General features: G+C 47.0%; 1 protein-coding gene across 1 annotated transcript in view; it reads right to left on the reverse strand.

The window, feature by feature from the left end:
* The window catches only part of LOC106568186 (glial cell line-derived neurotrophic factor-like), a 67997-nt gene extending 46005 nt beyond the window's left edge, over positions 1–21992 (reverse strand). The window contains exons 1-2 of the mRNA XM_014138303.2: positions 21220–21992; positions 19553–19783 (exon numbers count right to left, since the gene is read on the reverse strand). Of these exons, the coding sequence (XP_013993778.1) occupies positions 19553–19757 (205 nt within the window). The 5' untranslated portion in view covers positions 19758–19783; positions 21220–21992. The remainder of the gene's footprint in view (positions 1–19552; positions 19784–21219) is intronic.
* Positions 21993–27596: the final 5604 nt, after the last annotated feature.

Here is a 27596-nt window from a genome sequence, read left to right on the forward strand (position 1 = left end):
GGGGTAAGTACTATTCTATGCCAGCTGACAGACAGGAGTAGGTACTATTCTATGCCAGCTGACAGACATTGGTAGGTACTATTCTATGCCAGCTGACAGACAGGGGTAGGTACTACTCTATGCCAGCTGACAGACAGGGGTAGGTACTATTCTATGCCAGCTGACAGACAGGGCTAGGTACTATTCTATGCCAGCAGACAGACAGTGATATGTACTACTCTATGCCAGCAGACAGACAGGGGTAGGTACTATTCTATGCCAGCAGACAGACAGGGGTAGGTACTATTCTATGCCAGCTGACAGACAGGGGTGGGTACTATTCTATGCCAGCTGACAGACAGTTGTAGGTACTATTCTATGCCAGCTGACAGACAGGAGTAGGTACTATTCTATGCCAGCTGACAGACATTGGTAGGTACTATTCTATGCCAGCTGACAGACCGGGGTAGGTACTATTCTATGCCAGCTGACAGACCGGGGTAGGTACTATTCTATGCCAGCAGACAGACAGTGATATGTACTACTCTATGCCAGCTGACAGACAGGGGTAGGTACTATTCTATGCCAGCTGACAGGCAGGACTAGGTACTATTCTATGCCAGCAGACAGACAGTGATATGTACTACTCTATGCCAGCTGACAGACAGGGGTAGGTACTATTCTATGCCAGCTGACAGACAGGGGTGGGTACTATTCTATGCCAGCTGACAGACAGGGGTAGTGACTATTCTATGCCAGCTGACAGACAGGGTGGGTACTATTCTATGCCAGCTGACAGACAGGAGTAGGTACTATTCTATGCCAGCTGACAGACAGGAGTAGGTATTATTCTATGCCAGCTGACAGAGAGGGGTAGGTACTATTCTATGTCAGCTGACAGACAGGGGTAGGTACTGTTCTATGCCAGCTGACAGACAGGGGTGGGTACTATTCTATGCCAGCTGACAGACAGGACTAGGTACTATTATATGCCAGCAGACAGACAGTGATATGTACTACTCTATGCCAGCTGACAGACAGGGGTAGGTACTATTCTATGCCAGCTGACAGACAGGACTAGGTACTATTCTATGCCAGCAGACAGACAGGGGTAGGTACTATTCTATGCCAGCTGACAGACAGGGGTGGGTACTATTCTATGCCAGCTGACAGACAGGGGTAGGTACTATTCTATGCCAGCTGACAGACAGGGGTAGGTACTATTCTATGCCAGCTGACAGACAGGGGTAGTGACTATTCTATGCCAGCTGACAGACAGGGGTAGGTACTATTCTATGCCAGCTGACAGACAGGGGTAGGTACTATTCTATGCCAGCTGACAGACAGGAGTAGGTACTATTCTATGCCAGCTGACAGACAGGAGTAGGTATTATTCTATGCCAGCTGACAGACAGGGGTAGGTACTGTTCTATGCCAGCTGACAGACAGCGGTACGTACTATTCTATGCCAACTGACAGACAGGGGTAGGTACTATTCTATGTCAGCTGACAGACAGGAGTAGGTACTATTCTATGCCAGCTGACAGACAGGGGTAGGTACTATTCTATGCCAGCTGACAGACAGGGGTAGGTACTATTCTATGCCAGCTGACAGACAGGGGTAGGTACTATTCTATGCCAGCTGACAGACAGGGGTAGGTACTATTCTATGCCAGCTGACAGACAGGGGTAGGTACTATTCTATGCCAGCTGACAGACAGTGATATGTACTACTCTATGCCAGCTGACAGACAGGGGTAGGTACTATTCTATGCCAGCTGACAGACAGGGGTAGGTACTATTCTATGCCAGCTGACAGACAGTGATATGTACTACTCTATGCCAGCTGACAGACAGGGGTAGGTACTATTCTATGCCAGCTGACAGACAGGGGTAGGTACTATTCTATGCCAGCTGACAGACAGGGGTAGGTACTATTCTATGCCAGCTGACAGACAGTGGTAGGTACTATTCTATGCCAGCTGACAGACAGGAGTAGGTACTATTCTATGCCAGCTGACAGACATTGGTAGGTACTATTCTATGCCAGCTGACAGACAGGGGTAGGTACTATTCTATGCCAGCTGACAGACAAGGGTCGGTACTATTCTGTGCCAGCTGACAGACAGGGGTAGGTACTATTCTATGCCAGCTGACAGACAGGGGTAGGTACTATTCTATGCCAGCTGACAGACAGGGGTAGGTACTATTCTATGCCAGCTGACAGACAGGGGTAGGTACTATTCTATGCCAGCTGACAGACAGGGGTAGGTACTATTCTATGCCAGCTGACAGACAGGAGTAGGTACTATTCTATGCCAGCTGACAGACAGGGGTAGGTACTATTCTATGCCATCTGACAGACAGGGGTAGGTACTATTCTATGCCAGCTGACAGACCGGGGTAGGTACTGTTCTATGCCAGCAGACAGACAGTGATATGTACTATTCTATGCCAGCTGACAGACAGGGGTAGGTACTATTCTATGCCAGCTGACAGACAGGGGTAGGTACTATTCTATGCCAGCAGACAGACAGTGATATGTACTACTCTATGCCAGCAGACAGACAGGGGTAGGTACTATTCTATGCCAGCTGACAGACAGGGGTAGGTACTATTCTATGCCAGCTGACAGACAGGGGTAGGTACTATTCTATGCCAGCTGACAAACAGTGGTAAGTACTATTCTATACCAGCTGACAGACAGGAGTAGGTACTATTCTATGCCAGCTGACAGACATTGGTAGGTACTATTCTATGCCAGCTGACAGACAGGGGTAGGTACTATTCTATGCCAGCTGACAGACAGGGGTCGGTACTATTCTATGCCAGCTGACAGACAGGGGTAGGTACTATTCTATGCCAGCTGACAGACAGGGGTAGGTACTATTCTATGCCAGCTGACAGACAGGGGTAGGTACTATTCTATGCCAGCTGACAGACAGGGGTAGGTACTATTCTATGCCAGCTGACAGACAGGGGTAGGTACTATTCTATGCCAGCTGACAGACAGGGGTGGGTACTATTCTATGCCAGCTGACAGACAGGGGTAGTGACTATTCTATGCCAGCTGACAGACAGGGGTAGGTACTATTCTATGCCAGCTGACAGACAGGAGTAGGTACTATTCTATGCCAGCTGACAGACAGGGGTAGTGACTATTCTATGCCAGCTGACAGACAGGGGTGGGTACTATTCTATGCCAGCTGACAGACAGGAGTAGGTACTATTCTATGCCAGCTGACAGACAGGGGTAGGTACTATTCTATGCCATCTGACAGACAGGGGTAGGTACTATTCTATGCCAGCTGACAGACCGGGGTAGGTACTGTTCTATGCCAGCAGACAGACAGGGGTGGGTACTATTCTATGCCAGCTGACAGACAGGGGTAGTGACTATTCTATGCCAGCAGACAGACAGTGATATGTACTACTCTATGCCAGCAGACAGACAGGAGTAGGTACTATTCTATGCCAGCTGACAGACATTGGTAGGTACTATTCTATGCCAGCTGACAGACCGGGGTAGGTACTATTCTATTCCAGCTGACAGACCGGGGTAGGTACTATTCTATGCCAGCAGACAGACAGTGATATGTACTACTCTATGCCAGCTGACAGACAGGGGTAGGTACTATTCTATGCCAGCTGACAGACAGGACTAGGTACTATTCTATGCCAGCAGACAGACAGTGATATGTACTACTCTATGCCAGCTGACAGACAGGGGTAGGTACTATTCTATGCCAGCTGACAGACAGGGGTAGGTACTATTCTATGCCAGCTGACAGACAGGGGTAGTTACTATTCTATGCCAGCTGACAGACAGGGGTGGGTACTATTCTATGCCAGCTGACAGACAGGAGTAGGTACTATTCTATGCCAGCTGACAGACAGGGGTAGTGACTATTCTATGCCAGCTGACAGACAGGGGTAGGTACTATTCTATGCCAGCTGACAGACAGGGGTAGGTACTATTCTATGCCAGCTGACAGACAGGGGTAGGTACTATTCTACGCCATCTGACAGACAGTGGTAGGTACTATTCTATGCCAGCTGACAGACCGGGGTAGGTACTGTTCTATGCCAGCAGACAGACAGTGATATGTACTACTCTATGCCAGCTGACAGACAGGGGTAGGTACTATTCTATGCCAGCTGACAGACAGGGGTAGGTACTATTCTATGCCAGCAGACAGACAGTGATATGTACTACTCTATGCCAGCAGACAGACAGGGGTAGATACTATTCTATGCCAGCAGACAGACAGGGGTAGGTACTATTCTATGCCAGCTGACAGACAGGGGTAGGTACTATTCTATGCCAGCTGACAGACAGGGGTAGGTACTATTCTATGCCAGCTGACAGACAGTGGTAAGTACTATTCTATGCCAGCTGACAGACAGGAGTAGGTACTATTCTATGCCAGCTGACAGACATTGGTAGGTACTATTCTATGCCAGCTGACAGACAGGGGTAGGTACTATTCTATGCCAGCTGACAGACAGGGGTCGGTACTATTCTGTGCCAGCTGACAGACAGGGGTAGGTACTATTCTATGCCAGCTGACAGACAGGGGTAGGTACTATTCTATGCCAGCTGACAGAAAGGGGTAGGTACTATTCTATGCCAGCTGACAGACAGGGGTGGGTACTATTCTATGCCAGCTGACAGACAGGGGTAGTGACTATTCTATGCCAGCTGACAGACAGTGATATGTACTACTCTATGCCAGCAGACAGACAGGGGTAGGTACTATTCTATGCCAGCAGACAGACAGGGGTAGGTACTATTCTATGCCAGCTGACAGACAGGGGTAGGTACTATTCTATGCCAGCTGACAGACAGTTGTAGGTACTATTCTATGCCAGCTGACAGACAGGAGTAGGTACTATTCTATGCCAGCTGACAGACATTGGTAGGTACTATTCTATGCCAGCTGACAGACCGGGGTAGGTACTATTCTATTCCAGCTGACAGACCGGGGTAGGTACTATTCTATGCCAGCAGACAGACAGTGATATGTACTACTCTATGCCAGCTGACAGACAGGGGTAGGTACTATTCTATGCCAGCTGAAAGACAGGACTAGGTACTATTCTATGCCAGCAGACAGACAGTGATATGTACTACTCTATGCCAGCTGACAGACAGGGGTAGGTACTATTCTATGCCAGCTGACAGACAGGGGTGGGTACTATTCTATGCCAGCTGACAGACAGGGGTAGTGACTATTCTATGCCAGCTGACAGACAGGGGTGGGTACTATTCTATGCCAGCTGACAGACAGGAGTAGGTACTATTCTATGCCAGCTGACAGACAGGAGTAGGTATTATTCTATGCCAGCTGACAGAGAGGGGTAGGTACTATTCTATGTCAGCTGACAGACAGGGGTAGGTACTGTTCTATGCCAGCTGACAGACAGGGGTGGGTACTATTCTATGCCAGCTGACAGACAGAAGTAGGTACTATTCTATGCCAGCTGACAGACAGGAGTAGGTATTATTCTATGCCAGCTGACAGACAGGGGTAGGTACTGTTCTATGCCAGCTGACAGACAGGGGTAGGTACTATTCTATGCCAGCTGACAGACAGGGGTAGGTACTATTCTATGCCAGCTGACAGACAGGGGTAGGTACTATTCTATGCCAGCTGACAGACAGGGGTAGGTACTATTCTATGCCAGCTGACAGACAGGGGTAGGTACTATTCTATGTCAGCTGACAGACAGGAGTAGGTACTATTCTATGCCAGCTGACAGACAGGGGTAGGTACTATTCTATGCCATCTGACAGACAGGGGTAGGTACTATTCTATGCCAGCTGACAGACCGGGGTAGGTACTGTTCTATGCCAGCAGACAGACAGTGATATGTACTACTCTCTGCCAGCTGACAGACAGGGGTAGGTACTATTCTATGCCAGCTGACAGACAGGGGTAGGTACTATTCTATGCCAGCAGACAGACAGGGGTAGATACTATTCTATGCCAGCAGACAGACAGGGGTAGGTACTATTCTATGCCAGCTGACAGACAGGTGTAGGTACTATTCTATGCCAGCTGACAGACAGGGGTAGGTACTATTCTATGCCAGCTGACAGACAGTGGTAAGTACTATTCTATGCCAGCTGACAGACAGGAGTAGGTACTATTCTATGCCAGCTGACAGACAGTGGTAGGTACTATTCTATGCCAGCTGACAGACAGGGGTAGGTACTATTCTATGCCAGCTGACAGACAGGGGTCGGTACTATTCTGTGCCAGCTGACAGACAGGGGTAGGTACTATTCTATGCCAGCTGACAGACAGGGGTAGGTACTATTCTATGCCAGCTGACAGACAGGGGTAGGTACTATTCTATGCCAGCTGACAGACAGGGGTAGGTACTATTCTATGCCAGCTGACAGACAGGGGTAGTGACTATTCTATGCCAGCTGACAGACAGGGGTGGGTACTATTCTATGCCAGCTGACAGACAGGGGTAGGTACTATTCTATGCCAGCTGACAGACAGGGGTAGGTACTATTCTATGCCAGCTGACAGACAGGAGTAGGTACTATTCTATGCCAGCTGACAGACAGGGGTAGGTACTATTCTATGCCAGCTGACAGACAGGGGTAGGTACTGTTCTATGCCAGCTGACAGACAGGGGTAGGTACTATTCTATGCCAGCTGACAGACAGGAGTAGGTACTATTCTATGCCAGCTGACAGACAGGAGTAGGTATTATTCTATGCCAGCTGACAGACAGGGGTAGGTACTGTTCTATGCCAGCTGACAGACAGCGGTAGGTACTATTCTATGCCAGCTGACAGACAGGGGTAGGTACTATTCTATGTCAGCTGACAGACATGAGTAGGTACTATTCTATGCCAGCTGACAGACAGGGGTAGGTACTATTCTATGTCAGCTGACAGACAGGAGTAGGTACTATTCTATGCCAGCTGACAGACAGGGGTAGTGACTATTCTATGCCAGCTGACAGACAGGGTGGGTACTATTCTATGCCAGCTGACAGACAGGGTGGGTACTATTCTATGCCAGCTGACAGACAGGAGTAGGTACTATTCTATGCCAGCTGACAGACAGGAGTAGGTATTATTCTATGCCAGCTGACAGAGAGGGGTAGGTACTATTCTATGTCAGCTGACAGACAGGGGTAGGTACTGTTCTATGCCAGCTGACAGACAGGGGTAGGTACTATTCTATGCCAGCTGACAGACAGGAGTAGGTACTATTCTATGCCAGCTGACAGACAGGGGTAGGTACTATTCTATGTCAGCTGACAGACAGGGGTAGGTACTGTTCTATGCCAGCTGACAGACAGGGGTAGGTACTATTCTGTCAGCTGACAGACAGGGGTAGGTACTATTCTATGCCAGCTGACAGATAGGGATAGGTACTATTCTATGCCAGCAGACAGACAGTGGTAGGTACTACTCTATGCCAGCTGACAGACAGGGGTAGGTACTATTCTATGCCAGCTGACAGACAGGGGTAGGTACTATTCTATGCCAGCTGACAGACAGGGGTAGGTACTATTCTATGCCAGCAGACAGACAGGGGTAGGTACTATTCTATGCCAGCTGACAGACAGGGGTAGTTACTATTCTATGCCAGCTGACAGACAGGGGTAGGTACTATTCTATGCCAGCTGACAGACAGGAGTAGGTACTATTCTATGCCAGCTGACAGACAGGGGTAGGTACTATTCTATGCCAGCTGACAGACAGGAGTAGGTACTATTCTATGCCAGCTGACAGACAGGGGTAGGTACTATTCTATGCCAGCTGACAGACAGGGGTAGGTACTGTTCTATGCCAGCTGACAGACAGGGGTGGGTACTATTCTATGCCAGCTGACAGACAGGAGTAGGTACTATTCTATGCCAGCTGACAGACAGGAGTAGGTATTATTCTATGCCAGCTGACAGACAGGGGTAGGTACTGTTCTATGCCAGCTGACAGACAGCGGTAGGTACTATTCTATGCCAGCTGACAGACAGGGGTAGGTACTATTCTATGTCAGCTGACAGACATGAGTAGGTACTATTCTATGCCAGCTGACAGACAGGGGTAGGTACTATTCTATGCCAGCTGACAGACAGGGGTAGGTACTATTCTATGCCAGCTGACAGACAGGGGTAGTTACTATTCTATGCCAGCTGACAGACAGGGGTGGGTACTATTCTATGCCAGCTGACAGACAGGGGTAGGTACTATTCTATGCCAGCTGACAGACAGGGGTAGGTACTATTCTATGCCAGCTGACAGACAGGAGTAGGTACTATTCTATGCCAGCTGACAGAGAGGGGTAGGTACTATTCTATGTCAGCTGACAGACAGGGGTAGGTACTGTTCTATGCCAGCTGACAGACAGGGGTGGGTACTATTCTATGCCAGCTGACAGACAGGAGTAGGTACTATTCTATGCCAGCTGACAGACAGGGGTAGGTACTATTCTATGCCAGCTGACAGACAGGGGTAGGTACTGTTCTATGCCAGCTGACAGACAGGGGTGGGTACTATTCTATGCCAGCTGACAGACAGGACTAGGTACTATTATATGCCAGCAGACAGACAGTGATATGTACTACTCTATGCCAGCTGACAGACAGGGGTAGGTACTATTCTATGCCAGCTGACAGACAGGACTAGGTACTATTCTATGCCAGCAGACAGACAGTGGTAGGTACTACTCTATGCCAGCTGACAGACAGGGGTAGGTACTATTCTATGCCAGCTGACAGACAGGGGTGGGTACTATTCTATGCCAGCTGACAGACAGGGGTAGTGACTATTCTATGCCAGCTGACAGACAGGGGTGGGTACTATTCTATGCCAGCTGACAGACAGGGGTAGGTACTATTCTATGCCAGCTGACAGACAGGAGTAGGTACTATTCTATGCCAGCTGACAGACAGGAGTAGGTACTATTCTATGCCAGCTGACAGACAGGGGTAGGTACTATTCTATGCCAGCTGACAGACAGGGGTAGGTACTGTTCTATGCCAGCTGACAGACAGCGGTAGGTACTATTCTATGCCAGCTGACAGACAGGGGTAGGTACTATTCTATGCCAGCTGACAGACAGGGGTAGGTACTATTCTATGCCAGCTGACAGACAGGGGTAGGTACTATTCTATGCCAGCTGACAGACAGGGGTAGGTAGTATTCTATGTCAGCTGACAGACAGGAGTAGGTACTATTCTATGCCAGCTGACAGACCGGGGTAGGTACTATTCTATGCCAGCTGACAAACAGGAGAAGGTACTATTCTATGCCAGCTGACAGACAGGGGTAGGTACTATTCTATGCCAGCTGACAGACAGGAGTAGGTACTATTCTATGCCAGCTGACAGACAGGGGTAGGTACTATTCTATGCCAGCTGACAGACAGGGGTAGGTACTATTCTATGCCAGCTGACAGACAGTGATATGTACTACTCTATGCCAGCAGACAGACAGGGGTAGGTACTATTCTATGCCAGCTGACAGACAGGGGTAGGTACTATTCTATGCCAGCTGACAGACAGGGGTAGGTACTATTCTATGCCAGCTGACAGACAGTTGTAGGTACTATTCTATGCCAGCTGACAGACAGGGGTAGGTACTATTCTATGCCAGCTGACAGACATTGGTAGGTACTATTCTATGCCAGCTGACAGACCGGGGTAGGTACTATTCTATTCCAGCTGACAGACAGGGGTGGGTACTATTCTATGCCAGCTGACAGACAGGGGTAGGTACTATTCTATGCCAGCTGACAGACAGGGGTAGGTACTATTCTATGCCAGCTGACAGACAGGGGTAGGTACTGTTCTATGCCAGCTGACAGACAGCGGTAGGTACTATTCTATGCCAGCTGACAGACAGGGGTAGGTACTATTCTATGCCAGCTGACAGACAGGAGTAGGTACTATTCTATGCCAGCTGACAGACAGGGGTAGGTACTATTCTATGCCAGCTGACAGACAGGGGTAGGTACTATTCTATGCCAGCTGACAGACAGGGGTAGGTACTATTCTATGCCAGCTGACAGACAGGGGTAGGTACTATTCTATGCCAGCTGACAGACAGGGGTAGGTACTATTCTATGCCAGCTGACAGACAGGGGTAGGTACTATTCTATGCCAGCTGACAGACAGGGGTAGGTACTATTCTATGCCAGCTGACAGACAGGGGTAGGTACTGTTCTATGCCAGCTGACAGACAGGGGTGGTACTATTCTATGCCAGCTGACAGACAGGGGTAGGTACTATTCTATGCCAGCTGACAGACAGGGGTAGGTACTATTCTATGCCAGCTGACAGACAGGGGTAGGTACTGTTCTATGCCAGCTGACAGACAGGGGTAGGTACTATTCTATGCCAGCTGACAGACAGGGGTAGGTACTATTCTATGCCAGCTGACAGACAGGAGTAGGTACTATTCTATGCCAGCTGACAGACAGGGGTAGGTACTATTCTATGCCAGCTGACAGACAGGGGTAGGTACTATTCTATGCCAGCTGACAGACAGGGGTAGGTACTATTCTATGCCAGCTGACAGACAGGGGTAGGTACTATTCTATGCCAGCTGACAGACAGGAGTAGGTACTATTCTATGCCAGCTGACAGACAGGGGTAGGTACTATTCTATGCCAGCTGACAGACAGGGGTAGGTACTATTCTATGCCAGCTGACAGACAGGGGTAGGTACTATTCTATGCCAGCTGACAGACAGGGGTTGGTACTATTCTATGCCAGCTGACAGACAGGGGTAGGTACTATTCTATGCCAGCTGACAGACAGGGTAGGTACTATTCTATGCCAGCTGACAGACAGGGGTAGGTACTATTCTATGCCAGCTGACAGACAGGGTAGGTACTATTCTATGCCAGCAGACAGACAGTGGTAGGTACTACTCTATGCCAGCTGACAGACAGGGGTAGGTACTATTCTATGCCAGCTGACAGACAGGGGTAGGTACTATTCTATGCCAGCTGACAGACAGGGGTAGGTACTATTCTATGCCAGCTGACAGACAGGGGTAGGTACTATTCTATGCCAGCTGACAGACAGGGGTAGGTACTATTCTATGCCAGCTGACACACAGGGGTAGGTACTATTCTATGCCAGCTGACAGACAGGGGTAGGTACTATTCTATGCCAGCTGACAGACAGGGGTAGGTACTATTCTATGCCAGCTGACAGACAGGGGTAGGTACTATTCTATGCCAGCTGACAGACAGGGAGTAGGTACTATTCTATGCCAGCTGACAGACAGGGGTAGGTACTATTCTATGCCAGCTGACAGACAGGGGTAGGTACTGTTCTATGCCAGCTGACAGACAGGGGTAGGTACTATTCTATGCCAGCTGACAGACAGGGCTAGGTACTATTCTATGCCAGCTGACAGACAGTGATATGTACTACTCTATGCCAGCTGACAGACAGGGGTAGGTACTATTCTATGCCAGCTGACAGACAGGGGTAGGTACTATTCTATGCCAGCTGACAGACAGTGGTAGGTACTATTCTATGCCAGCTGACAGACAGGGGTAGGTACTATTCTATGCCAGCTGACAGACAGGGGTAGGTACTATTCTATGCCAGCTGACAGACAGGGGTAGGTACTATTCTATGCCAGCTGACAGACAGGGGTAGGTACTATTCTATGCCAGCTGACAGACAGGAGTAGGTACTATTCTATGCCAGCTGACAGACAGGGGTAGGTACTATTCTATGCCAGCTGACAGACAGGGGTAGGTACTATTCTATGCCAGCTGACAGACAGGGGTAGGTACTATTCTATGCCAGCTGACAGACAGGGGTAGGTACTGTTCTATGCCAGCTGACAGACAGGGGTAGGTACTATTCTATGCCAGCTGACAGACAGGGGTAGGTACTATTCTATGCCAGCTGACAGACAGGGGTAGGTACTATTCTATGCCAGCTGACAGACAGGGGTAGGTACTATTCTATGCCAGCTGACAGACAGGGGTAGGTACTATTCTATGCCAGCTGACAGACAGGGGTAGGTACTATTCTATGCCAGCTGACAGACCGGGGTAGGTACTATTCTATGCCAGCTGACAGACAGGAGTAGGTACTATTCTATGCCAGCTGACAGACAGGGGTAGGTACTATTCTATGCCAGCTGACAGACAGGGGTAGGTACTATTCTATGCCAGCTGACAGACAGGGGTAGGTACTATTCTATGCCAGCTGACAGACAGGGGTAGGTACTATTCTATGCCAGCTGACAGACAGGGGTAGGTACTATTCTATGCCAGCTGACAGACAGGGGTAGGTACTATTCTATGCCAGCTGACAGACAGGAGTAGGTACTATTCTATGCCAGCTGACAGACAGGAGTAGGTACTATTCTATGCCAGCTGACAGACAGGGGTAGGTACTATTCTATGCCAGCTGACAGACAGGGGTAGGTACTATTCTATGCCAGCTGACAGACAGGGGTAGGTACTATTCTATGCCAGCTGACAGACAGGGGTAGGTACTATTCTATGCCAGCTGACAGACAGGAGTAGGTACTATTCTATGCCAGCTGACAGACAGGGGTAGGTACTGTTCTATGCCAGCTGACAGACAGGGGTAGGTACTATTCTATGCCAGCTGACAGACAGGAGTAGGTACTATTCTATGCCAGCTGACAGACAGGGGTAGGTACTATTCTATGCCAGCTGACAGACAGGGGTAGGTACTATTCTATGCCAGCTGACAGACAGGGGTAGGTACTATTCTATGCCAGCTGACAGACAGGGGTAGGTACTGTTCTATGCCAGCTGACAGACAGGGGTAGGTACTATTCTATGCCAGCTGACAGACAGGAGTAGGTACTATTCTATGCCAGCTGACAGACAGGGGTAGGTACTATTCTATGCCAGCTGACAGACAGGGGTAGGTACTATTCTATGCCAGCTGACAGACAGGGGTAGGTACTATTCTATGCCAGCTGACAGACAGGGGTAGGTACTATTCTATGCCAGCTGACAGACCGGGGTAGGTACTATTCTATGCCAGCTGACAGACAGGGGTAGGTACTATTCTATGCCAGCTGACAGACAGTGGTAAGTACTATTCTATGCCAGCTGACAGACAGGGGTAGGTACTATTCTATGCCAGCTGACAGACAGGGGTAGGTACTATTCTATGCCAGCTGACAGACAGGGCTAGGTACTATTCTATGCCAGCAGACAGACAGTGATATGTACTAGTCTATGCCAGCAGACAGACAGGGGTAGGTACTATTCTATGCCAGCTGACAGACAGGGGTAGGTACTATTCTATGCCAGCTGACAGACAGGGGTAGGTACTATTCTATGCCAGCTGACAGACAGGGGTAGGTACTATTCTATGCCAGCTGACAGACAGGGGTAGGTACTATTCTATGCCAGCTGACAGACAGGGGTAGGTACTATTCTATGCCAGCTGACAGACCGGGGTAGGTACTATTCTATGCCAGCTGACAGACAGGGGTAGGTACTATTCTATGCCAGCTGACAGACAGTGGTAGGTACTATTCTATGCCAGCTGACAGACAGGGGTAGGTACTATTCTATGCCAGCTGACAGACAGGGGTAGGTACTATTCTATGCCAGCTGACAGACAGGGGTAGGTACTATTCTATGCCAGCTGACAGACAGGGGTAGGTACTATTCTATGCCAGCTGACAGACAGGGGTAGGTACTATTCTATGCCAGCTGACAGACAGGGGTAGGTACTATTCTATGCCAGCTGACAGACAGGGGTAGGTACTATTCTATGCCAGCTGACAGACAGGGGTAGGTACTATTCTATGCCAGCTGACAGACAGGGGTAGGTACTATTCTATGCCAGCTGACAGACAGGGGTAGGTACTATTCTATGCCAGCTGACAGACAGGGGTAGGTACTATTCTATGCCAGCTGACAGACAGGGGTAGGTACTATTCTATGCCAGCTGACAGACAGGGGTAGGTACTATTCTATGCCAGCTGACAGACAGGGGTAGGTACTATTCTATGCCAGCTGACAGACAGGGGTAGGTACTATTCTATGCCAGCTGACAGACAGGGGTAGGTACTATTCTATGCCAGCTGACAGACAGGGGTAGGTACTATTCTATGCCAGCTGACAGACAGGGGTAGGTACTATTCTATGCCAGCTGACAGACAGGGGTAGGTACTATTCTATGCCAGCTGACAGACAGGGGTAGGTACTATTCTATGCCAGCTGACAGACAGGGGTAGGTACTATTCTATGCCAGCTGACAGACAGGGGTAGGTACTATTCTATGCCAGCTGACAGACAGGGGTAGGTACTATTCTATGCCAGCTGACAGACAGGGGTAGGTACTATTCTATGCCAGCTGACAGACAGGGGTAGGTACTATTCTATGCCAGCTGACAGACAGGGGTAGGTACTATTCTATGCCAGCTGACAGACAGGGGTAGGTACTATTCTATGCCAGCTGACAGACAGGGGTAGGTACTATTCTATGCCAGCTGACAGACAGGGGTAGGTACTATTCTATGCCAGCTGACAGACAGGGGTAGGTACTATTCTATGCCAGCTGACAGACAGGGGTAGGTACTATTCTATGCCAGCTGACAGACAGGGGTAGGTACTATTCTATGCCAGCTGACAGACAGGGGTAGGTACTATTCTATGCCAGCTGACAGACAGGGGTAGGTACTATTCTATGCCAGCTGACAGACAGGGGTAGGTACTATTCTATGCCAGCTGACAGACAGGGGTAGGTACTATTCTATGCCAGCTGACAGACAGGGGTAGGTACTATTCTATGCCAGCTGACAGACAGGGGTAGGTACTATTCTATGCCAGCTGACAGACAGGGGTAGGTACTATTCTATGCCAGCTGACAGACAGGGGTAGGTACTATTCTATGCCAGCTGACAGACAGGGGTAGGTACTATTCTATGCCAGCTGACAGACAGGGGTAGGTACTATTCTATGCCAGCTGACAGACAGGGGTAGGTACTATTCTATGCCAGCTGACAGACAGGGGTAGGTACTATTCTATGCCAGCTGACAGACAGGGGTAGGTACTATTCTATGCCAGCTGACAGACAGGGGTAGGTACTATTCTATGCCAGCTGACAGACAGGGGTAGGTACTATTCTATGCCAGCTGACAGACAGGGGTAGGTACTATTCTATGCCAGCTGACAGACAGGGGTAGGTACTATTCTATGCCAGCTGACAGACAGGGGTAGGTACTATTCTATGCCAGCTGACAGACAGGGGTAGGTACTATTCTATGCCAGCTGACAGACAGGGGTAGGTACTATTCTATGCCAGCTGACAGACAGGGGTAGGTACTATTCTATGCCAGCTGACAGACAGGGGTAGGTACTATTCTATGCCAGCTGACAGACAGGGGTAGGTACTATTCTATGCCAGCTGACAGACAGGGGTAGGTACTATTCTATGCCAGCTGACAGACAGGGGTAGGTACTATTCTATGCCAGCTGACAGACAGGGGTAGGTACTATTCTATGCCAGCTGACAGACAGGGGTAGGTACTATTCTATGCCAGCTGACAGACAGGGGTAGGTACTATTCTATGCCAGCTGACAGACAGGGGTAGGTACTATTCTATGCCAGCTGACAGACAGGGGTAGGTACTATTCTATGCCAGCTGACAGACAGGAGTAGGTACTATTCTATGCCAGCTGACAGACAGGGGTAGGTACTATTCTATGCCAGCTGACAGACAGGGGTAGGTACTATTCTATGCCAGCTGACAGACAGGGGTAGGTACTATTCTATGCCAGCTGACAGACAGGGGTAGGTACTATTCTATGCCAGCTGACAGACAGGGGTAGGTACTATTCTATGCCAGCTGACAGACAGGGGTAGGTACTATTCTATGCCAGCTGACAGACAGGGGTAGGTACTATTCTATGCCAGCTGACAGACAGGGGTAGGTACTATTCTATGCCAGCTGACAGACAGGGGTAGGTACTATTCTATGCCAGCTGACAGACAGGGGTAGGTACTATTCTATGCCAGCTGACAGACAGGGGTAGGTACTATTCTATGCCAGCTGACAGACAGGGGTAGGTACTATTCTATGCCAGCTGACAGACAGGGGTAGGTACTATTCTATGCCAGCTGACAGACAGGGGTAGGTACTATTCTATGCCAGCTGACAGACAGGGGTAGGTACTATTCTATGCCAGCTGACAGACAGGGGTAGGTACTATTCTATGCCAGCTGACAGACAGGGGTAGGTACTATTCTATGCCAGCTGACAGACAGGGGTAGGTACTATTCTATGCCAGCTGACAGACAGGGGTAGGTACTATTCTATGCCAGCTGACAGACAGGGGTAGGTACTATTCTATGCCAGCTGACAGACAGGGGTAGGTACTATTCTATGCCAGCTGACAGACAGGGGTAGGTACTATTCTATGCCAGCTGACAGACAGGGGTAGGTACTATTCTATGCCAGCTGACAGACAGGGGTAGGTACTATTCTATGCCAGCTGACAGACAGGGGTAGGTACTATTCTATGCCAGCTGACAGACAGGGGTAGGTACTATTCTATGCCAGCTGACAGACAGGGGTAGGTACTATTCTATGCCAGCTGACAGACAGGGGTAGGTACTATTCTATGCCAGCTGACAGACAGGGGTAGGTACTATTCTATGCCAGCTGACAGACAGGGGTAGGTACTATTCTATGCCAGCTGACAGACAGGGGTAGGTACTATTCTATGCCAGCTGACAGACAGGGGTAGGTACTATTCTATGCCAGCTGACAGACAGGGGTAGGTACTATTCTATGCCAGCTGACAGACAGGGGTAGGTACTATTCTATGCCAGCTGACAGACAGGGGTAGGTACTATTCTATGCCAGCTGACAGACAGGGGTAGGTACTATTCTATGCCAGCTGACAGACAGGGGTAGGTACTATTCTATGCCAGCTGACAGACAGGGGTAGGTACTATTCTATGCCAGCTGACAGACAGGGGTAGGTACTATTCTATGCCAGCTGACAGACAGGGGTAGGTACTATTCTATGCCAGCTGACAGACAGGGGTAGGTACTATTCTATTCCAGCTGACAGACAGGGGTAGGTACTATTCTATGCCAGCTGACAGACAGGGGTAGGTACTATTCTATGCCAGCAGACAGACAGTGGTAGGTACTATTCTATGCCAGCTGACAGACAGGGGTAGGTACTATTCTATGCCAGCTGACAGACAGGAGTAGGTACTATTCTATGCCAGCTGACAGACAGGGGTAGGTACTATTCTATGCCAGCTGACAGACAGGGGTAGGTACTATTCTATGCCAGCTGACAGACAGGGGTAGGTACTATTCTATGCCAGCATACAGACAGTGGTAGGTACTATTCTATGCCAGCTGACAGACAGGGGTAGGTACTATTCTATGCCAGCTGACAGACAGGAGTAGGTACTATTCTATGCCAGCTGACAGACAGGGGTAGGTAACTATTCTATGCCAGCTGACAGACAGGGGTAGGTACTATTCTATGCCAGCTGACAGACAGCGGTAGGTACTATTCTATGCCAGCTGACAGACAGGGGTAGGTACTATTCTATGCCAGCTGACAGACAGGAGTAGGTACTATTCTATGCCAGCTGACAGACAGGGGTAGGTGCTATTCTATGCCAGCTAACAGACAGGGGTAGGTACTATTCTATGCCAGCTGACAGACAGGGGTAGGTACTATTCTATGCTAGCAGACAGACAGTGGTAGGTACTATTCTATGCCAGCTGACAGACAGGGGTAGGTACTATTCTATGCCAGCTGACAGACAGGAGTAGGTACTATTCTATGCCAGCTGACAGACAGGGGTAGGTACTATTCTATGCCAGCTGACAGACAGGGGTAGGTACTATTCTATGCCAGCTGACAGACAGTGGTAGGTACTATTCTATGTCAGCTGACAGACAGGGGTAGTTACTATTCTATGCCAGCTGACAGACTGGTGAAGTGTTCTGCAGCAAAACTGCCCAACATACAGAAACACCCCCTGGCTCTCCCATGCACCCGTTTCAAACGTTCTCTAGAATCATGTTTTTATGATTTAGAGATCAGCTCTGAAGCCTGCCAGTGTAAAGCTCCACTGAGACCAAAGTGATGTCCTGACAAGGATCCGACAGGGACCAAAATATTATTTACTATTAAAAATTTCATCAGTTTTCTAGCCTAGTTGAGCATGCTCCAGAAGCCTTGTACATGTTTTTTGTCCTACAGACACAAGTATCTCTAGAGTCTGTGGATCAGCTGCAGAGACACTTGCCTCCAAAGATTACTTGGAATGGGTACAAGATTCATCGCTTACCACAGACATTGCAACTGAAACAAAAGGACAAAAGCTCCCATTGAGTTCCAGGGTTGTTTACACCTTGGTGTATTGTTAATGGTCTTAAGTTACAGAACAGGCTGAGGAGATGTCACTCACCGCCGCTAACTGAATATGAGGTGAGGGGGAAACATTTCTCTGGTCTAAATGTTCCATGTCTCATCTACAGCTTATACTGTGTAATGACAAGACAGGTTCATGCTCTTCTAAACAAAATGAATTCCTCACCCTCGCAGCTGCTAAAATGAACATAAATACAATATTGAGCTTTCCCTTGTTGCTTCTTACTCGCCGTATAGTCCATTCTCTCTCCTGTGATCGGCATCTGTTTTGCGGTTCCTCTACTGTAACTTGGTTTTTGGGGGGGGGGGGGGGGCCTTTGTTTTCCTGACAGGGAGCGGCCACAGATCCTGCAGTCCCAGAGAGGCAGGGTTGAAGATAAACAAGGCAGTAGGAATGTCAGTGCTCAACTCTGTTTAGGACTGAGGCACTGCAGTCACTTTTTCTTGCTCCTTCTGCCGCATGGATGTTTTGACCCCAGCGTGATGCTGCCAACAGCAGCAGAGAAGGCTGCTCAAACCTGCTGTTAGACAAACTACTGCTCCTCCTCTGAATCAGGCACTCAGCAGGATTCATCAATGACTGGTCTGGCCTCTGTTCAAGGGCGCTTCACACTATCAGGCGTCAATTACATTGACTGCTGTCCCTTTACTTGGGATAAGCTTGCCTTGCTACAATGTGGTTCATAGCAAAAGGCAGTATCTTGCAAGACTTTAACCCACCAAAATCCAAGTGTAACCCCAGAGAGCCTGTGCTTACCAGGGGAACACCCCTGGTGCAATGTGTAACACATGGCAACCTATGGCCATGGTAAACAGATATGTATCCTCTCTGTTTGGGTTACATGTTTGGACTGAATGTAGCACATTTGTTTTGGTAATCAGGCAATTTGAACACACTGAGTACCAAACAATACATGGTATGTTTAATGTATGGTGTGTCACCCTCTTTAAACCCATATTCACTTCAAGAAACTGAGAACCAGTTGAGGACTGAGTACTGCAGTCACATTTATGCTCCGGTTTTGCAACAGAGTCTCATCAAGCAACTTTAATAGTCTTCTATAAGAAATAATAATTTTCCTGAAGACGGTCTGATCTTATGCAGAAGAAAGTATATTTGAAACTTCAGCAGGTGATGAAACAATGCATCAGAATCTTGACTTACATTTGTCCTCCATGGAAATCTCTTGCAGGCTGTGAGACTCCGACTGGAACTCTGGCTCTGGTTCCTCCACAGACGGGGACAGAGAATCACTATACCAATCCGAGTAGTGAGCTCTTTTGGCAGGCTGAAGGTTTTGGTAGAGGGGGCGTGTGGATACAGAGCTCAGAAGCAACAAACACGTGGCCAAAACATCCCATAACTTCATCTTAGACTCAGTTCCTATGAAGGAATCTGCAAGAAAACGAGACGGAAGTGTGAGTTGGATCCTACTTTAAAATAATCAAACATTTCTGAATTGGATTGAACTATGAATATAAGTGTAGGCTGCAGACACAAAGCCAAAAGGGGGTTAGTTTGGTAATCTTTCAATAGCGGAACTGGAAAATATTACAAGTCGATAAAATGTATAAAAATGCTGGGCAGGCCATTATTTTGGCTACCATGGCTATGCCTCCATAGGATGACAATGCCTCCATCCACACGGCACGAGAGGTCCCTGAATAGTTTGATGAGCATAAAAACAATGTAAACCATATGCCATGGCCGTCTCAGTCTCCAGATCTCAACCCAATTGAACACTTATGGGAGATTCTGGAGCAGCGCCTAGGACAGCATTTTCCACCACGGTCAACAAAACACCAAATGATGGAATTTCTCGTGGAAGAATTGAGGTCTCCGATAGAGAATCTATGCCAAGGTGCATTGAAGCTATTCTGGCTGGTGGTGGCCCAACGCCCTATTAAGAAACTATATGTTGGTGTTTATTTTGGCAGTTACCTGTAGTTATTTGTATGACGTTTTGTTGGCTAACTGGGGTTCCAAATTAACAAACCTCAGAGAGCATTATTTACATTGTATCAAATTTGATATTTTTCAATTTAAAGGTCAAATATGTCTAGAAGGTTATAAACACTATATGTAACTATAAACTGTTACCACATGGTATTTAGGTTTAAATAGCCTAGATATAATCTATTAATATAATTTAATACATGACTATCCTATTACTTTAGGGACCTCCATAGCTTCTGCATGATACAAATATTGATAATCACAATATGAATTTCCATTCTGGCCCAAACGACACCTCGATTACAACTAATTTTAGACCTATTTCAGAGAGAATTTATGAGTGCGTGTTACTGAAATGGGTGGCCGCCACAAGCGTAGGGTGCGCCTTCAATCCAAAATGTGTTTATGGACACATGCATAGCGCATTGGCTACTGTCCAGGAGAAAGGCTACACTAGCCCAAATGTTGACATGGATTCGCCAGATGGTGAATCCCTGGCCAATTAATTCTTACCTGGACTCTTGTTAATTGAGCATTGTCTGCAGCTAAAGTTTGTCCATTGTTAATAGGCTTCATGCATAAAATAAATTACTTCCAATTGTGCAGCTAAGACCGAAGAAAAGTGTTTACACAGCTAGTGCATAGTGTGTATATGCTATTAGAAAACGGTCCTTTTTTACATATTTGATGCGTTTGTCCTTTCAAAGATAATCATTGAAGAATGCTTTTTTGTATTTTGTAGGCTAGACATTCAGAATGTCCGATAGCCTCAAAATGAATGTATCAATATTATAGGCATACGACAGCCTACACACCTGCATCTAAATTACTCAATACTACTGAACAACCAATAACTGTGAATGTACTGTGCTTACCTTAAATCTGGCCCTTGCAGACCTGCAATTGGTATCAGAATTAAAATCCAACACACAGCGATGCATTTAACGTTCCGTGGTGCGTAAGAAGCAGCCCTAGTTGTATCCAAAGGATATATTCAGACTGTAAAGTTTTATCTGATCACATATACAACATCGGATGCGTTCATCCGATGCGTTTAATGTAATTTACAATGTAAAAATGACCCTGAAAATGAATGCAACCAGGCTTGATGAGTGGCTTCTCGTATACAGAGCAGCCAACCATGTGTCTGCCCACAGGTAGGCTACGCGCTGCACTCCAAAGTTGGCTGGCCAAAGTGCCGCTGCGCTCTCTCTCCAGGCGCTCAGTCGCAAACTAATTGGATTCTGGTTTCCACATTGGATATCCGAGAAAGATCCACCATCACCAACTGCAAGGAGTCAAATGAAGACATCGGCTTTCCCGACGCAGGGAGTGGACCAGTTCGCCAAAGCCGAGGCGCAGGGAAACGTACAGAAAACTCGCGTTAGAGAGACCGTTAACTGTTACTTTTGACCTTTTTCATGAGAGAAAATGTAATAAATAACGTTCGTAACATCCACCAGAGCAACATGTATGATCATAAAGATTTACGCGATGTTTTCATATCCCAAATGTATTCTAATAAAAAATGAGGGCAATGATGTGTATTCTCCATTATATCCAAGGTGTCCGCGTGAGGAGTGAGATGGCTGTCCACATGCGGGCTCTTCAGGCTGGCACTGGCAGTACAGATGTGCAGCTGTCTGCGCATTACACCATACCGGGCGCAGAGAGCGGTTTGGATAGATTTATAGCTTTAAGCGCGCTGACGTTTCGAAGTGTCCGCCCTTCTTTTCTCGACCTCTGCACGACCAAACAGTAAGTAGAGACAGAAGTCCACTCCAACACACATCTCCAAACCACCCCTGGCACTCCATTTGCTGGGTCGCAGTTTTGGGATGTCTTGAGGATTATGTCACTCTCCTGATGTCCTCGGGTTAGATTTCAGTAATGCGGAAGGCGATTTGGAGACATTCGGTTGCGATACATGTTCCTTGCCTACACTGATCTTCACCGCGCGCGCTGGGTGTCAGGTTCGGTCTGGTGGCTACACACAGCTCAAATTAGGATGCTCACCACTCTTATTTACTAGGACACACTTGTAAATACATGTGATGGACATTTGGGGGGAAAAGTGAACATGTATAACGACTTTTAACATTTTACGTATATGGCAAACTATATAATTCTCCATAATTGAATGCATCAGTAGAATACTCATAACTATTCAGATGCACGCTATAGGTCGCAGCAAATGGTCACTTAATAACCCGTGTTTGGTGTCGTTATCCCTGCAGGGGTCTATGTGGGCCACAATAGAGGCACCAGAAGCCTTCTGGGATATGGCACCTGAGAGGCCTGGTCCATTAGCCCTCATCATTTACACTCAACAATCTCCTTTCATCTTTAGGAGAGCCAAATTCCTCCTGGTTTAACCCAACTGTTTATGAATTTATGTGATTTTAGTATTGATGAGTTAGAAGGTACCTGACACCCCCCCTCAAAATAGAAAAAACGTCCAAATACAGGACACATGTTTTATTAGAAAGAGAAGGACTTCGTTTCTGTTTGACAGGCAAATTACAGAGGGAAATTTCTGAATGTCGACAAAAGGGATGCAAATCCTACTGTTGACACTGTAAATCCAAAGTGACTGGTGATATGATTTAGCTTGTTTAGATCATTCATTGGTATTAAAGGTGCGTACGTGTTAGCTCCAGGACTGGAATATCATGTCAATACATGCATTCTCTAATATGGTTTTGCCTTGGTTACCCTGTGTCCTCTTGGTATTGAGTCCTTTCTACATACACACAATACTGTAGATTCCTCTCTGGCATGTTCTCTTCTGAAGCTATGCATTTCATTGTTGCTATATCATTAACAGACTGTGAGTAATGGGTGCACCAATAACCTGTCAAGAGGCATACAATTCTCTAAATCCATATAATGTAGGTGTAAAGACACCTATGACTGACTGTGTGCTGCTTACTACATCTCATAATTATGCCTAAACCACAGCATAACTATTTTTGCTTAGTGAATCACTTTTAAGTGTTATGTCTGTGTAAGAATGTAGGATGTTTCAAAAGCCAAGGGAGGGATATCCTCTACCAAGGTGCAGTATAACATAATAATTGAATAACCAGTAGTTTAGAAGTGCAGGTGCAGGCTAAGGGAGTATATGACATATTTATAGAGTGGATCATAAAAGAAAAACACTTTTACAAAAACTATAGTAAATTGACTTACAGTACACAGAAGATGGGTGGGATTATTCTTATTTGCATTCCCAGTATCTTCTCTCCTCTGTCCATGGTACATCCCTTTCTTGATGTTAACTATACGCATTTGCACAACCCCACTGACCTGCTTTAACTCCATTGTCTAGAACCTTAAAACAAATAGGGGTCAAAAGTGACCTATTCTGCCTGTGCTTACTCTGATGCTGAGAGGTGGAGCAAATTAGGGTTAAAGGGATACTTCGGGATTTTGGCAATAAGGCCACTTATCTACTTCCCAGAGTCAGATGAACTCGTGGATACCATTTTTGTCTCTGCATGCAGTTTAAAGGAAGTTGCTAACTAGCTATAGCGTAATTGCTAACTAGCGCAATGACTGGAAGTCTATGTGCTAGCATGCTGCTGTAGTAGATACTCATTACCCATTGACTTCAAGTCATTGTTCTAACTAACGCTAGTTAGGATTGGCTCATGAAACAACCTATAACTTCCTTCATGCTGGACACAGAGACATAAAAATAGTATCTAGAGGTTAATCTGACTCTGGGGAAGTATATAAAGGGCTTCATTGTCAAAATCCCAAGTATCCCTTTAAGTGCCTTGCTCAAGGGCACTTAATAGTGTTGACAGTAAAAGATGGCGGAAACCATTTAACTACAGGCTGATACAAGTACCATGTGTCTGTGGGTGAATCTGTTGACATTTGAAGGGAGGCACTCATTCCATAGTGAAGTCCTATCCCCTGCTTCTCCATTGAGACGGCATTATATTTAAAGGTTCAATGCAGCCGTTTTTATCTCAATATCAAATCATTTCTGGGTAGAAATTAAGTATCTTACCGTGATTGTTTACAATTAAAATGGTCAAAAACAAACAAAAATTGTCACGTCCTGACCATAGTGAGTGTTATTTTCTATGGTAGAATAGGGCGTGACAGGGGGTGTTTGTCTGGGTTTTGTATGTCTATTTTTTGGTTCTAGGTTTGCATTTCTATGTTGGTGGTGTTTGGCATGACCTCCAATTAGAGGCAGCAGGTTGTCGTTGTCTCTAATTGGAGGTCCTATTTAAGTTAGGTTTGTCCTACATGTGTTTGTGGGTGATTGTTCTTTGTGAGGTTATTGTTCCTCCAGCGTCACGGTTTGTTGTTTTGTATATACTTGTAATGTTTAATTGTTGCATTCGGTTTCACTGATTTAATAAAACACGTGGAACTACGAAAACGCTGCATCTTGGTTTGCTCTTTTAAATAGCCGTGACAAAAATAGCTTCTTAGCGAAGTGAAATTTCTTAAACAAGAATTTTGCTAGGACTGTCTGGGAGTGGTTTGAGTTGGGAAGGGAAAACTGAAAATGTGCTGTTATTGGCAGAGAGGTTAGGAACTCTTTCTTATTAGTCTATTGACTAATTTAGTTAATAGTGATGGTGATGTCACCATGGAAGGCCAAAACTCCCTCTCACCAAAACAGGCAGACATTTCAGGTGTTCTTTTCAAACAGCTGTTACACTAAAAGGGCATAATCATAATTTTCACAATTTCACATTATTATTGCAGCCTCATAGTGTGGAAATATATATAAAATACAAGAAAATCACGTTTTGACTGCACTAGGCCTTTATGCGGTGCAGTCATAATTGGTGCACTGCCCAGTACCCCTGATTTAGGTCTTGCCGTGAGAATCACTTTAACTGTCTCTTTCTTGCTCTATTTCCTCTGGGCATTATTGACTGTCAGAGCTGTGTGTGCCTGTGTCTGTGCTGCTCTGGGTTTGGCCAAATGTTTGGCTTGGTGTTGGTGCCTCCAGGATGGATGCCCATTGACCATGGACATCTAGATAAAATACATCACACATCCTTTATGGAAGAGGCGGTTACTAGTGGTTACTACTAACAAACCATGACAAACAAACACTACCATAAAAACAAGAATAAACAGAATTACATAATGATGCCCATTTTCCCTCTTACGGTCAACGAGAATATCAACAATAATGACAATGATTCATATGCTGTCTGCTACCAACAAGCCCAGTAATGTCACAGTCAAGTTGTTGTGTTCAGTAACAGACAGCAACAAAAGCCAACATATACAACAAACAGTGGTCCTGAACTAGAGCCTTCATAGAGAGTTGGGTCTTTAAAAGTGATTTAAAGGGGAGGGGCTGAGAATTCCACAGGCGGGGGGTAGAAGTGGAGAGGGGGGCTGTCCCCTGTGGGGTATTGGGGCAGTAAGGAGACCAGGGCCAGAGCCCAGGAGCTGCTCGAGTGACTTGAGGTCAGTTACCAGTCCACTCAAACTGATTCGTAGAGTGCTTCTCACAATGACATTGTCACCAAGCCTCGAATACGTTACGGAAAGCCAGTGGAGGTGTTGTGTTGGTAAGGGAGAATAGTTTTTATGATGTGATAACCAAAAAAAACAGCAGGGGAACTAGATATTTGGGAATTATCAAACAGCTTTCTCTGGCTGGCACTGGGAAAGTGTGTCTCAACTTTGCATGACTGGGCAACAACACAGGTCATGGTTGAAGATGGTCATGCCAGTGCACAGAGCCAGTGAAGTTAGAAGATAGGCAATATTATTATTAATATCAAACCTCGTCACAGAGAACAGCTGAGAGAGATTGTTCCAATAGCAACCGTGTAATACAATCAACCATTATCATAACAAGCAATCAATCACTTTCAGTTAATCACAGAGCTCTCTGATGTCAGAGACTAGTTGAACATGACCAGCTCATAGACAGACAGAGCGTGTATTGTTAAGTGGATTAGACTAGAGCTAGACTGGGGTGATACCAAAGACTTCCTCATACTGCCCTCTCTCTGGACCTCTGATACTAACATTAATGAGGTAGTAGTGGGTCCCCAAAAAAGTACTCATTTTAGAAAGCTCCTTTGTTTGAGAATACAGAACAGATGGAGGGTGCCATTGCCCCCCAGGGCTGAATTTCTCAAGTGCTTGTATGAAATATTAATTGGTTTGCAGGAGTAACATGAGTAAGCTGAACGAATCACCACCACATGGGGTGTGAGGAAGAGACTAGTGACTGAGATGGAAGTGCTTTCTTTTGTCATTAGGCTTGCGGTGCGATGGGGAGAACACCTCTATATTTAATGCCAACCCTCAGATCACTCAAACAGTCTCAGTAGGATGGTGACTGTTGGTTGATCTTTAGTATTTAAACTCAACCCCAGTGTTTAAAATAACTAGTCACAAAGAGTTTGGGGACTTTTTGGGACAGCTTTGGGTCTTGTCATGTGGTGGGTTTCATTGTGTGTGTGTGTATGTATCATATAGGACAGAGGAAAGCTGATTAACAGGGGTCATCATTACATTTACATTTACATTTAAGTCATTTAGCAGACGCTCTTATCCAGAGCGACTTACAAAATGGTGCATTCACCTTATGATATCCAGTGGAACAACCACTTTACAATAGTGCATCTAAATCTTTTAAGGGGGGGGGTTAGAAGGATTACTTTATCCTATCCTAGGTATTCCTTAAAGAGGTGGGGTTTCAGGTGTCTCCGGAAGGTGGTGATTGACTCCGCTGTCCTGGCGTCGTGACGGAGCTTGTTCCACCATTGGGGTGCCAGAGCAGCGAACAGTTTTGACTGGGCTGAGCGGGAACTGTGCTTCCTCAGAGGTAGGGGGGCCAGCAGGCCAGTGGTGGATGAACGCAGTGCCCTTGTTTGGGTGTAGGGCCTGATCAGAGCCTGAAGGTATGGAGGTGCCGTTCCCTTCACAGCTCCGTAGGCAATCACCATGGTCTTGTAGCGGATGCGAGCTTCAACTGGAAGCCAGTGGAGAGAGCGGAGGAGCGGGGTGACGTGAGAGAACTTGGGAAGGTTGAACACCAGACGGGCTGCGGCGTTCTGGATGAGTTGTAGGGGTTTAATGGCACAGGCAGGGAGCCCAGCCAACAGCGAGTTGCAGTAATCCAGACGGGAGATGACAAGTGCCTGGATTAGGACCTGCGCCGCTTCCTGTGTGAGGCAGGGTCGTACTCTGCGAATGTTGTAGAGCATGAACCTACAGGATCGGGTCACCGCCTTGGATGTTAGTGGAG

The sequence above is a fragment of the Salmo salar genome, chromosome ssa13 (genome assembly GCF_905237065.1).
Source record: "Salmo salar chromosome ssa13, Ssal_v3.1, whole genome shotgun sequence".
Lineage (NCBI taxonomy): Eukaryota > Metazoa > Chordata > Actinopteri > Salmoniformes > Salmonidae > Salmo > Salmo salar.